Raw genomic sequence first — 15,593 nt, forward strand, 5'->3', positions numbered from 1 at the left:
ATTGTGTCACTCCTGTGTTGAATGCTTCCATTCAAATTCATGTAAAATGCTATTGCACAAAAAATTTTCAAATTCAAATTCAAGCTAGTTGATCTAGTATCGAAACTTTTAAACTTTTAAAATTGAAACATGGTTTGTTTCTAAAGAAAACTGATGAGTTTGAAGGGTTTTAACAATTAAAATACACTATGGTGAAATTTTTATTTTATTTATTTGACATTATTGCCAATATATGTAAACAAGACAAATTATTAAGCTAGTATGTTTTTTAGGGATAATAAATTGTCAAGATCTGAACCTCAGTGAGTCATAAAGTGCTGCTTATCATGATGCTCTCCTGCATAACAATAAGCAGTTTACTGAATCTAGCTCTAATTATAGCTAATGAACTGACCAACTGAGTGTGCTGAGTCTTTGTGGTGGCATCTCCGGGTAGGGGTTGCCATCTGTTCCGTCTCAGTGTATGCTTTAAGGGAGGCTCCACACTGTGAATGACTGCTTAACAAACAACAGTGGAGTAAATTCACCTAAGGAGATCGACCTCACCTTCATTTGACTGGGAAATAGCCTGAGGCATCATTAACCAGGAACTAGAGCTCACAGTGCCTGCTGTCTGCTGCATGCGGCCTGCTTTTAACCAAGCGCTGCTCGAAATAACACCCAAGGGGGCAATTACAAGCAGGCTGAATGGGCATGCATGCACTGTTTTTGTAATTATTTTGAACGGTTTACAATGCAGAGCCATATATAATTGCTTGGCAGAGATGGAGCTACATGGCACTGGATGGCATGACATGGTGACATGATTGCTCTTGCACACAAAATGAAATAGTGGTTTGCTAAATAATGCAGCCACACAACAAATAATAAAATACAGTTATATATTGTTAACCTTAACCTGTTTGAGACCAAATGATATGTATTTAAATACAGTATGTAAACAAAAATGTCATATATACTATACATATGGAAACATACAGACCATACAGAAAACTGAAAGAAGTACTCATATCCTTAACTTGGATAAAAGTAGCAATATGTAAACATACTCCATTAAAAGTAAAAAAATCCTGCATTAGAAAAATAAATGTAAAGTGTCAAAAGTAAAAATACTGATTATGCAGAAATATGCCCCCTGTCAGTGTTATATCATTACATACAGTATATTATACCATTGGATTGTTATTTTTATTGATGAATTAAAATGTAAGTAGCACTTTAATGTTGTAGCTGGTACAGGAGAAGCTAATTTGAACTACTTTATATAATGTTGGGAAGTTTGCATCATACCAGGACCCTGAAACCAAAGCAGCAAAATAGAATTTAGCCATCATTAGTTTTGTTGTTTACACCTGTGCTTTTCCTACTGTGACATGTCAAATTGTCTCACCTGACACCTACAGGTGACTGATAGAGCAGAGAAGTACAGTAACATTTTTCAGAAAGACAACATAAACATTGCTGTCCAATAGTCCACTCTATTTCTATTCTGTGATGTTAAATTACTACCATCCAGTGGTGTAAGACAGCAATACATATATCACAATGTTAATGCTGTAGTGTACACCACTTTGAATATACTTTTATATTTTTTATTCATAACAACATATATTTTCAGTTGAATCCAAATATTTTCAGTTTTTTCACTTGGAAGATTCTGGCAGTTAAGGTCACCATCGCATCTCTTACTAAAAACTACCTTTCCCAGGATGCTTTGTAGTCTTCCGGTTCTTGCCGTACCAGTCACGTGACGGTCAACTATGGCTTCCCTCTCGTAGTGATGGAGGCGTATTGTTGACAACAAAGCAAAACTGTAACTTTATTCATTTATTTGTCCACTGACACAAGTTGGATTTACGATGCAGAAGATCAAGTCTCTTATGGCCCGGCAGGTGAGCAAAGCAGGTCAACAGAAACTGAGCTGCTGGCCGTTTGTCTCTGACAGCAGCAGCCAGCTAGCATGACAGCTAGCTAAGCTAACTGGCCAATTTGACAGCTCATCGTGTGGCTCATTAAAGGGCACATTCAGCCCGAGTAACAACAGCTGTTTTAACGGCTGCATCACAGCTACGAGCTATTTACTTCACATGAAGACAATACATGTGTATGTGCAGTTACACCCACGCCCCAGTTGTTAGAGTTTTCCATTAGAAAAGCACAATGTTGCACACTGAGCGCTTAGGGATGTTCTCGGTTTGCACAGCACTAATGTTAGACTCACTGATTTACCAGTGGACACAACAGAGCATATCGCTTTCAGAAATCTGTCCACCGGTTCCACTTTTTGCTGTATGCAATAGTGTGAATGGTAGCTGGTGAATAGCAAGCTATGTGACAACGGAAACAGATTACAGCTGAAAAAACCGTTAACGTTACTTGACTTTTTGGAGCTTTTGAAGTCTAACAGTGAGTCTTATTTTGATAGGGCCTGAGAAGCCCCCAAGAAAGCATGGCAGACCTCAGTCCTGTGGAGAACCTGAGGATCCCGAGCAAGGTAAACTTTGGTTCCTGTGATTGATGCATTTGGGCTGCATTTTCTTTAAAAGCAACCTTTCCCATAGTAATGAAAGTTGACTATATTTCACCTCAGCTAATGATGTGTTCACGTAGTTAATAGTAGATAGCTACCTATGTGTAAGTGTTTACATTGTGTAGTAAGGTCTGAGTAGTCGAATGCTTCCTGTAACAGTTTTGTTGACAACGGAATTTATTTTAGCTACTATTCTTTCATTCTTTTCAAGACACAGTGAAAATCAACAAAATCTGCACATTTATAAATGTGCTTTTGAACTGTCATCTTATGTACTGCACTTTTGTTGTGTATGAAGTAACTGTTTTGGGTAACTTGACCATGCATATTATTTAAAGATAACGAGTCCAGTCAAACTCAGAAGCAGTTATAATGATAGTTACACAACAAGGTTGAATGTGTCAGGATGGTTTTAGATTTGAACCAGACTTATTGTATAATTCATGTGCTTTGTCCTATTACATTTTTAACTGCTTCCTGTAAATTATATTAGTTACATCACACCTACTGAGTTTTCTAAACAGTAGTGTAAAGACACTGACTCTCATTTATATCAGCTAAGGACACACTTCACATCAATCCTAATACCAGGAGTGTGAAATATGGTCTGTAACAAAATTTTAGCATTTTGGCATGGCAGTGTTTGAAAATGCAATCAGTCATGCTTACTCACAGGAAGAATTTGTCATTATCCACTTGTACAAATTCAATTTGTCAAGAGCAGAGAGAGTGAAGCAGCAGAATGGCAAAGTATAGTCACTTACTAACTTACACCTCAATGCACTGCTAGTTGGCTTTGCTTTGACTTTGCCTTGTAGTGATGACCTTCTATTAATGTGGCTGAGTACAATTTGGAAGGTGACCAACCCAATTTATTCACCGTGCGGTGTGATACCAGCCAGGTTGATTCAACCAGACATGTAATTTCTCTCCTTATAAAGACTTGGCCTTTAACAGTTGACATTGTTTTGATTATCACCCTAGTTTGGCCTTAATGTGAGTGGAACTGTCTTCGTGGGGTGCTTTTACTGATGTACCATTTGAGTATTTGCTGCCTAGGTTGAAAAATACTGCACAAGATAAGACTAAAGGGAAGTGCTTTTCTGTCAAGTCATCTATGAGAGTTGCGAAAGATGAAGCTGGGAGAATTTTGAAAAATATCTTTCAATCTGTTGTTTATTTCAGAAAATAAAAAGACAGAGCAGCGTGTGATATAAACACCGGCTGTCTCTTTTGAAGTGCTCATACACAATAATGATTTTATTTTTGCGATTAAGATAGGGCTGGTGCTTGGTGTTATTGTCACAATCAACAGCAAATACGGGCTCATGATGGATAACAAAGATATGATTTAATAATCTAATAATTTGAGATCATTGTATCCTATTGGTGTACTGCTTTGTAGACAATATTACAATTCTGTTGCTGGACCTGTTATTGCACAACACCCCCCCCCACCCCGGCTTTGGGATTGGTATCAGGTGATGTGGCCAAACTGGATATGCAGACATCAAACACTCTGGTTTAAGGCCTGAAATATTCACCTTTGTTCATGCTGGAATCATGGCCCCAACAATTACTGTAAATCTTATTAACAGCTGCTGTGTTTGGCTTATGTGAGGCAGTATTCTATAGGTGGACAGAAAAATTGGGAGATAGTTAGTATTGATGTGAGGTCTGTGGATTATATGCACCTCTGCTCTGTTACAGATGAATGACATCTCCTGTGTGTACTGCAAACACCTGCCTTTTGTGTGTTCAACCAAAACACAGGACTTATTATTTGATGATATTATGCATTGACTTTATTTACTTTGCTGCCGGGCCTTTCAGCTTTCAGGAAAATGAAATAGGACCCACACAGGCCAGGTTTTGTATACACCGAAACCTATGGTCCCTTTGAATAAAGATGAATAATCCTCTCAGTATGCCATGACCACTGCCACTGTGGGGAACACTGCATTACTTAACACGCTGCTCTGTGCAGGAGAGTGAGAGACCAAGGTGCTCGACTGCATGCATGTATTATTATGATACATAATCTGATACTTACTGCTTGGAACCATTTGTGTGTTTCCAACCATTTTAGCCGTGATTCACATCATTTATCATCCTGCAGGAGTTGACAGCAACATCTGCCCCATTGTGGGGGGGGAGGACTGATGAGGGGGATGATTGACAAATGATGCTGTCGAGTCACTATTTGGACACGACTTGAAGGGTCGATGGTGTTTGAGTAATAAGCGGGGAAAACATCAACATGTGGACAGGAGGAGTTACTTTATTTGACAATAATGTAAAATTCATTTATCAAGGAAAAATTCCAAATATTTGCTGCTTCAAGCTTCCCAAATGTTGGGGTTAGCTGCTCTTTTCTATGATTTTAAATGGAATATCTTTGGATTTTGTGAGAAAACAATCAATTTCACAATGTTACCTAGGCCTCTGGAAACTTTGTAATGGGCATTATTCACTATTTTCTGACATTTTACAGACTAAACAATCATTGACTCATTGAAAAAAATCAACATATTAATCAGTAATGAAAATGATTAGTTAGTTAGTTAGTTAGTTAGTTAGTTAGTTAGTTAGTTGCAGCCCTACACAGCCACAAAACATGTTATGTGCTGTAAAGCTGTATAAGGCACACAGACTCCATTAAAAACAAACAGTTTATCTAGCTAGCTATAACAAGCCACATGACCGTGAACTTTAACAAGTTCACAACCATTCTCTGGCGGTTGTCAAAATTCTTCTGGAAAAACATCACTGACTTCCTAAAATCGTTGTGACATCACCAGAGATAACGTACTTGGTTTGCTGTAGTCATCAACAGGAAGTTGCGACTGATATTTTCTGCAACTTTTGCTTAGTTCCACATGATACCCTGCATCTTTTGAAGTAGTTTGTGCTGTTTGGTTAAGATAAATGTCAAATCTAGTTTTAGTAGTCATTTAACTAATTGAACTTTATATAACTGGTGCAAATGTGTAATATGGTTTCTATTATGTAGTGTTACTCTACATATCTAATGAAGTGGAACATTTGATTTGGGTTCCTTTCACAGAGGTCAGACTCTTGGCTATACCCTCAGGGGAAACCATTCTCTCAAAGAAAATCAGATCCCCCCCGTTCACCTGCTGCTGTGTACCTAATGCCCTCTACAAAATTTACATGTAAATGTGGAAAATGAGCCAAGGACCTAAATTTAATAAAAGTTTGACCTTCGTCAAGACTTCAAAGAGATATGATCTCAAAGATTATGATAAAACTGACGTCTACGGAATTCAAACTTTGGGGAATGATAGAAATAGATAGTAATTTTCATTTCATGTGTCAAACAAAAATTTGCCTTGGCAGACTTTAAAAAATATATATATATTTTTAATTTAAATTACTCTAAATGGTTCCAAGCTATATTTGATCACTTTGATGTTTTTGTTCCTTTTGTGAATCTCTCTGGGTTCCTGAGATGGCATAAGCTGCTTTGTGGGTTCATGCTAAAAACAAACAAACAAACAAACCCCCTTTTCCCTTTCCAATCCTTTTTGTTCAAAGCTGTTGTCCCTCTGCGAGTCAGTTTTGCGGATTTTCTTTGTGGTGTTGTGATGCTTTATATCTCTTCACCTCTTCACCCCTACAGAGCCTTTGATGGTTTCCATCATTACAACTCTCATTGTGTGGTAAAGCGGTGCTCTAAATTATATATATATATATATATATATATATATATATATATATAGTAGTTTCATCAGTCATTTTTCAAACAAAATGCCAAACATTTTCTTGTTCCAGCTTCTCAAATGTTAGGATTTACTGCTTTTCTTTGTTTACATCATTGTAAATTGGATATCTCTAGGTTTTGGCGTTTTGGTCAGACAAAGCAAGCAATTTAAAGAAAGAAAGGCTTTGTGGAAATAGTGATGGCCATTTCTTCACTAATTTCTGACATTTTATCTTGTCAACAATTAATCAATGGATCAAAAAAATAATAGGCAGACCAGACGATAATGAAAATAATTGTTAATTGCAGCCCGTAATGTAAGAGTTATACAGGTTTAGTGAAGCTCTGGAACAAGCTGGTACATAATATCTGTGTGATGATGAAATAAGTTTTATCGAGCTGTTGAGGAAACGTTGGGAACAGTAGGTTTTCCTGGAGGCTTCAGTTCTCCTGAGGCAGACAGTGGTTCTCTTTTAACCCTGCTGTTAGTACTCGAGTTACATGCAGTTACCATTTCCCACCAGGAGGGGCCCCCCTCAGTTTACACATTTTTATCTTATCAGAATTAAAGAACTCTGTTCACACAAAAAGCATTCATTTACACAGGCTGAGTGCATCGCGGACTCAGTATTGCATTATTAATGTTATAATACATATGATTGGCTGAGTACCTCCAGTGTGCAGTATGTATTTTCTGAAGACAGGAACTGGGGCTGGAGCTGTCATTATTTCACACAGGCTATCTTGAGGGGGAACACAGCTCACTTTGACAGTTCACATGTGTTATGGCCTTATGTGACCCATATATATGCCCATTATATGCACATATAATAAAACAAATACATGACAGCACAGATACAGAGAACCCTGGCTTTTCGTTCAGTGATAGACAGTGCAGAATTAAGGAAAATTAATCGCATACTTTCAAGTAAAAATTCAACAATATTAGCTGACAGCAGTGTTGCTGCCTGGATATTGCTGCTGGCTGTTATTGTGTTCTAATGTCCCAGAAAACAACTGTGTTATACCCTTGTTTAGGAGCAGATGAGGATATACAGGTAGGCAATGCTTGCATAAATATTCAATGCTGATTACAATAAGGAGGTTTTGATTTGTTCTTCTAATGAATGATTCCATAGTGGAAATAAGTGGCCCTCCTCTCAGTCTCCTCACTCCGCTGTCTTTCTCTCACGCAGGATTTTCCACAAACCTACTATTGTTTATTCAGTCTCCTGTTTTATCAGGGCCCGTGTTGTTGAGCACCTTTTTGTTCTGCGTTTGATTTTCCACATTCAATCAGCACGCCAGACGAATATCCACTTTGATTCACTGATACCGCTTGTTAACTGTCCCACACTTTGGATGCAAATAGATTTCTAATTTCCGCAATTGAGATGAGAATTTCATTAATTTGCAGAGGGGGATGAATGGTGGTTTGTTTGTCCCTCATCCTTCAAAGTGAAATTTGATCAAAGCCTTGCAGCGGCTGATGTTGGGTTTCACACTTGGGGAACAGGGGTGTCTGTTTTGTTTTGTGCCTATGCAGCCGCAGGGAGGGGAGGGAATTATTTAACTTGAGGTAGCCTCTCAACTAGTCATTCACATAAAAATGTTTAGAGTTTTTCCTGTTGCTGTAGGTGGGAGACTGAGGCAGAGAGAGGGAAAAGGAGGTGAATTGCTCTAACCATACTAAAGTGGCTTCACAGGAGAGACACAACATTGTCTTTTGTTTCGCTCATTCATGTCTTTTTCTTTCTGCTTTAACTTTCGCTACAAATGAGTCATCCACCCCTCCCGTTTTCCCTCTCATTTGAGCTGATTTCCCGCCCACCCTTTTGACGAGCGTGATCTCCTACCTCCACCCCTCCTGTCCAATCTCACGCACTCGCCCACGCATTTCCCCCAGGGCTCCTGCTCACTCCTTTACCTGATTCAAACATGGCAACACACACACACTTGCCTGAAGGTCTGTGCATTGCACACACACACACACACACACACACACACACACACACACACACACACACACACACACACACACACACACACACACACACACACATTTTTTTAATTCCTTATTTCCATCCTCCCAATTGTCTTGTATAAATTTGATATATGGAGTATATAAAAGTTATTCTCATTGTGTAATTGAATTAAATGAGGCTATATTTGACTGTGAACATTAAAATTACTCACAGCAGCCTTGCATCATATAAATGTCACTCAGCAAGACACACTCTCACCCACAGAAGCAGATTCAGTTACATGGGTGGCACACTTCATTGCCCTGCTGCACGCTTCTTGCTGATAGTAGCTGGTAAAATATATGTGGTTAGGCAAGTGTGTAAGGTTTTCTTGATCAGTGTCTGCTATCTCATGAAGCCTATATTGATGTGTGCAGTGCATAGTATGGATGCATATAGTGTAGGGGCATATAGATTGCATTCACCCCATAATTCCACATGCATCCTGGTTCACCTCCTTCCCAAGCCTGCGGTCTATTTTTAGTGCCATTATGATTTAATTTGCTAATGCCTCAATGTATTGATCCCACACAAACGACTCAGCATTACCTTTAAATAAAAGATTTCCACTCAGAGCAAGTGAAGCCATTTAACATGAGATGTTTTCTTTATAATGTAATGTTTAGTTTATTTAGGATTTTTAGCCAATTACACAAACAGTGTTGACGCATGCTTATGATGTATGCCTACAGTGAGCTCACCCCAGGCTCGTGCTTATAAATAGTTACAAAAATACAGAGAAATTTCCACAGTTCCAAGACAATAATAGGCTACTCCAAATATTTTACCAACCTGTCCAAGAGCAGTAACGCGGCATCTGTGTCTGCCCGCAGTCCCTTCTCTCAGTGCTCTCCAGCATGGAAAAGCTAAAGCTACACCAATGGCTATCCGTGTTTGTCCTCACTGCCAGTTGCTTTTGTTTTTTTTGAACGCTGAGTTTCTTGTTTTATCTGGAACGTCAGACACTTTTCGTGGACTTTTTGTAGGTTTTACTCCTAGTTGCTGTATCCTACTCCATCGCTACGGTTACTCCAGAGCCATGTAGAGAGAGTTGCGTCAACTCCGTTCAAGTTCAATTCAGGGGGCTTTATTGGCTTGACTGCATACAATACAACATTGCCAAAGCATATTAACACAAACTACACAATCATAATAAACATAAATAAATAAACATAAATAAACAAACAATAAACAACGCTCAATAATCTCCAATGGACCTTTTTTTTTTTTTTTTTTTTTTTTTTTTTTAAACAACAATTGCAGGTCGTGGAGCTCTCTACATGGCTCTGGGTTGCTCCCTCCATCAGCTCTGGCAAACCAATCATTGCTGGTTGGCATAAAATGCATCATTACCGGTGTGCCAGCGCGGGAATGTCGCCACAGACACCAGATTTAAAAACTCTGGTATACTACAAAATACAGAGAGATTTACCTGGCCATGATAGGCTTGAACAGCATTGTGTGAACTCGTTTGGCAAGGGCTTGAATGTAACGGACGTTCATTTATATGTAAAAGTCCCACACTCTAGCTTTAAGCACAGCCTCACAGAGCTTCTAGCATGACTGTAGACTCTATAATGAGCACTAAATTGATATTTTACTCACTTATGAATCATCATTTAGTGTCATCACTGAATGTAATTTTTGCGTTTATAAAGTGTGATGCTTTGCATTGTGGGATTGTTGGCAGTAAGTGGTGTGCATGCCATGGACACTACTTTTTACATTCCATTGTTGGAATTTACAGCTCAAATAAAATGGCGGAGGATAAATGCAGTGCAGATGCAGGGATTTTGGACACAGTCTTAGTCTTGTTCTACTTTAATTTATTGTCCAGCAACTTTTCCTTGTTGTATACTACTAGCAGAGTCATCTCACCACTTTGTTATTGACCTGTGATTATATCTTGGCTCATTAAGAATGTGGGTTTAAAACCCTTCATCTAAAAGACTCACTGCAGCAATAAGCCTCGACGAATGCATAACATGTTAATCAATACGGCTCCGCTGTATTTTTTTTTGGTCATTCCTTTTTTCCTCTTCTTTCCTCTCAAGGCTGCCTGCCATTCCCCATGTCAGCTGTCCAACGAAACAAGCTGCAATCCTCTCCCAAACTCTGTGATTCATGTTTTCATCTTCACTTTTTTCCCCACTATGCACATCCTCTTTCCCTATCCTTGCTTCTTGTTCTCTACCTCATTTTTATTCTGTTCTCTCTTCACTTCTCCTTCACCCTTGCCGTTGTCCTTAAACTCCTCTGTACCTCTTGTTCCTCTGATTCTATCTCTCCCTTTTATTGCTCTTTCCCCTACCATCTTTCCTATTTCCCCCCCTGTATAACCCTATCTCTCCCTCTCTCTCTGTTTTGATGTGTTTTTCCTGACGTTTATATTAGAGATTTTGTTTGTTGTTTTCATTACTTGGGAAATGATGTAATTCTCTATTTTGGACCTTTTCTGTTTGTGTCCCAGTCTGTCTGGAACTTTCTTAAGTGCTTACTTCAAGGACACCTTTTAATTCTCTCTCTCTTTGTCGCTGTCTGTCTCGCCCTTTTTCAGGAGGAGTTGCGGGAGCTGAGGGAGCAGCCCATTGACCCCCAGGCTGAGCAGGAGATCATTGAGAGTATCGAGGAGGTCTATTTCTCTAACGACTCCTTCGACATGGTGCAGCACGAACTGGAGGTCAGATACTCTCTCTATGAATGTGTTATTGACTGAATGAGCACCACTCACTTGTAAAATGATGACAAGAGACTCGCTCCCAAGTTCCCACGCCCCCTCCATAAAATAATAACTCCATCAAACCCACCACATTTCAGTAATTCTGATAACAGCAATATTGCATTTCTAATGTGAATAAATGTGGTTTCCTGTGCTTTGAACCTCATCTGACTGGCAGAGTTAAAGCTCTTTCTCACCTGAGCTGCTCTCTCCTTACACTGAGCCGCATGCATACCATTGACGTCCGGATTGATGGATTGCATCCGCTCAACAGAGGAAGGGTGTGAAATCTCATTAGATTTATCTTGGTATTGCTACACCATCTGAATTGAGACTCTCAGTCAAGGGGAAAGTAATTACCTATCATCCTTTGGGCCATGGATTTGTAATATCTTCTTTCCCTAGCAGTGCTTGCTTGCTGTTTACTAAATAAAGCCCTCTACCTTCTTGACTAATCTGACTTATGATCTGGCAAAGTGTATTTATTGAACAAATTCTTTTTGGTTTATTTTGAATGGAGGAAGAGCTGCAGCTATCTTCGGTCACACCAGTGAGACCAGCTTAAGCTCTTTGAAATGCCTAGTTAGATCTTTGAAAAAATTAAGATGCTCAGGAGTGAAGATTAGCTCTCTCAAGATAAATGAAATCCCTGCTATGGCTCTGAGTGCCAGAATGTGGATACTGCCATAGTTCTACTTTTGAATATTTTTCTGTCTGACACACACCTAGTAGCAACTTTTACTATGCTGAACAATAGACACGTTTTGAAGCAGACTGTGTTTGCCGATGTGTCTGCAAAATTCTTGGGTGCTTTCATCTGTGTAGGAGGATGTAGTGTAACCAGTGTAACAGTAAGGTTGTATGTTTGTATCTGTGCGTGTGATTATAGAAACTCCCACCTGACCTGAACCTGAAGGAGCTGGAAGAGTACAGAGACAAGCTGAAGAGACAACAGGCAGCAGTGAGCATCTCCCTCCCTCCCTCCCTCCCTCCCTCACACACACACACACACACACACACACAGCAGTGTTTCCATCACTTTCGGGGACATTACATTGACTTACATTCATTTCCTGGAGACTTGCCCTAACCTTAACCACTACTTGCCTAACCCTAACTTTCAATCAAGTCTTCACTCTAAAATTTGATGATTTATGTCATGGGGACTTGCATTTTATCCCTATATGGAAGGGGACAATGTGTCAGATTTATGTCCCCACAACATTATTAATACCTGCCCACAAACACACAATATGGTGTCAGACCCAGCTAGTGTATTTCATGGTCATTTCTAGCTCATGCATGTAAAAATCAAGAATACAAAATATGTTTTTATTTGAATCAGTAAGTTCATTCTTGACCTTGAAAATAGTTTTGGCAAAAAAAAAATCCAAAATCAAGGTCCTCTTTTTTCAGGTTCTTTCAACTGTATTACACAGTCTTCATTTCCATGGAGTGTGCTCAGTTGTCATGGAGATGGATCCGTCGACGTATGAGCTCAGTAGTTGCAATTTCATCTACAGAACTTCTCGTTTGTACTGGCATGGAAGTTAATTAATTTATGTACTTATGAGCCAAAACTCTATCTGCTGATGAAGAACATGTAATACATTTGAAAGCTCCTAAAAATGCTAATAAGTGGACCTTGAGTGGAGGTTGTTTTTTCATTTTATACATTTTGTAAATACTGATTTCTGTTTGTCTTGGAAACTCCTTTCCCTGTTTTTGCAGCTACTCCACTATAGATATGTATAAGGTGCAGCACTTTATTAAATAAGAAAACAACACTCACAAGCTCTTTCAAGAACCAGATGTGCACCAGTCGCAAACTGAGATTACTCAGATCCTAATAGTTACTCATTTCAAAAGTATTACTATTTGATTGGGAGCAGTGTGATCACAAAGATAAATGAAAACATGAGGTTCAAAGTTCTTGACCTTGGAAACAGCAGTAGTCAACACACTGGCGTACACTGCAGACACACAGTATGAAATACAAATACATCTTAAAAATAGTACTCCAAAAGCTTATTTTCATTTAGATAAAAGCTTTGAACTTCTACGTTTGCTCCATCATTCCATAGAATGAATTTGCTTGGTTGGCACCCCAGAGATCCTGTCTGCCTGCCAGACAACTTCTTGTGTCCCACCCCAGTCAACACCACCATGTTGAGTGTGTGTGAGGCTAGACAAGAACATTAACACTCCTAAACACCCTGATTTTTTTTTTTGTTTTGTTTATTGGCAACTTGGTTATCCTTGAAGCCAAAGGGGGGGGGGAAGACAAATGACTGATTCTGACTTTCACCTGACAGCCATGCTTTGTGCCTGAACTCTTATGGCAGACCCTTGTAACATTAGTGACTTTGTTTTCCTCCTGCGGCCACAGCAGGACCATTTCCATTCTGACGTCAGTCAGGTACTCGCAGTTTCAGACTGGAGGATCTGGCCTATGTGTTTCTATTTATAGAAACACGTGGGAGAGAAAGCAGCTCTTTTCCCCTCCCCACCCTCAATCCCCACAGTCCATTGCAAATTTCGCCCACTTACCCTTTTTCCTGACAAGCTTCTGTACTTTCGCACACCTGTTTGTCTCCATCGCTCACTCAGGTCTACTTTTGTTTTTTTGTTGTTTGCCTCATCTAATCCCTCCACGCCTCCTCTTATCCTTTTGTTTCATACATGCCGCACATCCCTTTTTTTGTCAGTTACCCACAGAGCTGTCTATTTAGTTGAGAGGATGCTTCAGACTTTGTGGCCTGTGACATGGCGAGACCTAGAAGTTATTAAAGCCTAAGAGTAAACAAACGTACTCACACACATACCCTCTCTCTGTTTCTCCCTTTCTCTCTTTCTGGCTGTGAGCCTGCAGGCACCTTGTTGGAATAGCCATGTCTACAGTGGTGTGAAAAAGTGTTTGCCCCCTTCCTGATTTCTTTTTTTTTTTGCATGATTGTCACACTTAAATGTTTCAGATCATCAAACAAATTTAAATATTGGTCAAAGATAACACAAGTAAACACAAAATGCAGTTTTTAAATGAAGGCTGTTATTATTAAGGGAAAACAAAATCCAAACAAAAAACTTTTTCTCATAAGTCCACAGAGTATTTTCCCAAAAGTCTTGGGGATCATCAAGATGTTTTCTGGCAAAAATGAGACGAGCCTTAATGTTCTTTTTGCTCAGCAGTGATTTTTGTCTTGGAACTCTAGCATGCAGGCCATTTTTGCCTGGTCTCTTTCTTATGGTGGAGTCATGAACACTGACCTTTACTGAGGCAAGTGAGGCCTGCAGTTCTTTAGATGTTGTTGTGGGGTCTTTTGTGACCTCTTGGATGAGTCGTCGCTGGGGTAATTTTGGTTGGCCGGCCACTCCTGGGAAGGTTCACCACTGTTCCATGTTTTTGCCATTTGTGGATAATGGCTCTCACTGTGGTTCGCTGGAGTCCCAAAACTTTGGAAATGGCTTTATAACCTTTTCCAGTCTGATAGATCTCAATTACTTTCTTTCTCATTTGTTCCTGAATTTCTTTGGATCTCAGCATGAGGATTGGATCTCTAGCTTTTGAAGATCTTTTGGTCTACTTCACTTTGTCAGGCAGGTCCTATTTGAGTGAGTAAGTGATTTCTTGATTGAGAACAGGTGTGGCAGTAATCAGGCCTGGGTGTGGCAAGAGAAATTGAACTCAGGTGTGATAAACCACAGTTAAGTTATGTTTTAATAGGAGAGGCAATCACTATTTCACACAGGGCCATGTAGGTTTGGCTTTTGTTTTCCCTTAAGAACAACCTTCATTTAAAAACTCCATTTTGTGTTTACTTGTGTTATCTTTGACTAATATTAAAATTTGTTTGATGATATAAAACATTTAAGTAAACATAAACATTTAAGTGTGACAAACATGCAAAAAAAATAAGAAATCAGGAATTGGGCAAACACTTTTTCACGCCACTGTATATGAGCAAATCCTACCTGTTTGTCTACCTCAACGTCCCAAGGCTTTTGTAAAAAATCTTCAATACTTCCTTCTTAATATTGTTTTTTTCAAGCTAAATATTCAATTTTTTCTTTCTGCCAATCATCATCTTGTCTCTTAAAATTATGTAAGCTCCAATCCTTTACAATTACTGGTTGTACATGTTAAATTCCATAGGTCTATTACCATGAGAGCTAAGAAAGAGACAATATATCATTACATACACATAGTGTATAGTATACACAAATAGAGTACGCATGCAACAGCTGTAAGTGTATATACACATATACATACAGTACGTATAGAAAGACCAAAAAAGCAAAACAAAATGAAAAATGTACAAAAATATACTGCATTTGTGTTTGTGTGTGTCTTTCTCTCAAGAAGTCTCACTGTCCCATCAATGTTATTCATCAAAATGTCAGTCAGACATTTTCAGAATAATTACCAGGAGATGGAGATTACACCTGTTGCCATTTATGAATAATGGCTTTCTTTTATTCTGCACTTAATATTTTTAACAAATACTGTAACTTTCACTCCCATCCCTCCTACACACAGTAGATAAGATGATAAGATACATGTAAGTTTGTTGAAAACAACACTGTTGCCAAAACAGG

At 39.0% G+C, this 15,593-nt stretch overlaps 1 protein-coding gene across 4 annotated transcripts in view; it reads left to right on the forward strand.

Moving 5' to 3' along the window:
* The first annotated feature begins 1,727 nt into the window (after positions 1-1,727).
* Positions 1,728-15,593, forward strand: part of vps50 (VPS50 EARP/GARPII complex subunit) — a 105,778-nt gene continuing 91,912 nt past the window's right edge. For 2 of the 4 annotated variants that reach the window (XM_044171017.1, XM_044171018.1), the window contains exons 1-4: positions 1,730-1,892; positions 2,426-2,494; positions 10,836-10,958; positions 11,887-11,958. In XM_044171017.1, the coding sequence (XP_044026952.1) occupies positions 1,860-1,892; positions 2,426-2,494; positions 10,836-10,958; positions 11,887-11,958 (297 nt within the window). In that variant the 5' untranslated portion in view covers positions 1,730-1,859. Of the gene's footprint in view, positions 1,893-2,425; positions 2,495-10,835; positions 10,959-11,886; positions 11,959-15,593 lie in introns of all 4 variants that reach the window. The other 2 variants (XM_044171019.1, XM_044171020.1) reach the window with 2 other exon arrangements.

This window comes from Siniperca chuatsi, linkage group LG17 (genome assembly GCF_020085105.1).
Source record: "Siniperca chuatsi isolate FFG_IHB_CAS linkage group LG17, ASM2008510v1, whole genome shotgun sequence".
In the NCBI taxonomy this organism is placed as follows: domain Eukaryota; kingdom Metazoa; phylum Chordata; class Actinopteri; order Centrarchiformes; family Sinipercidae; genus Siniperca; species Siniperca chuatsi.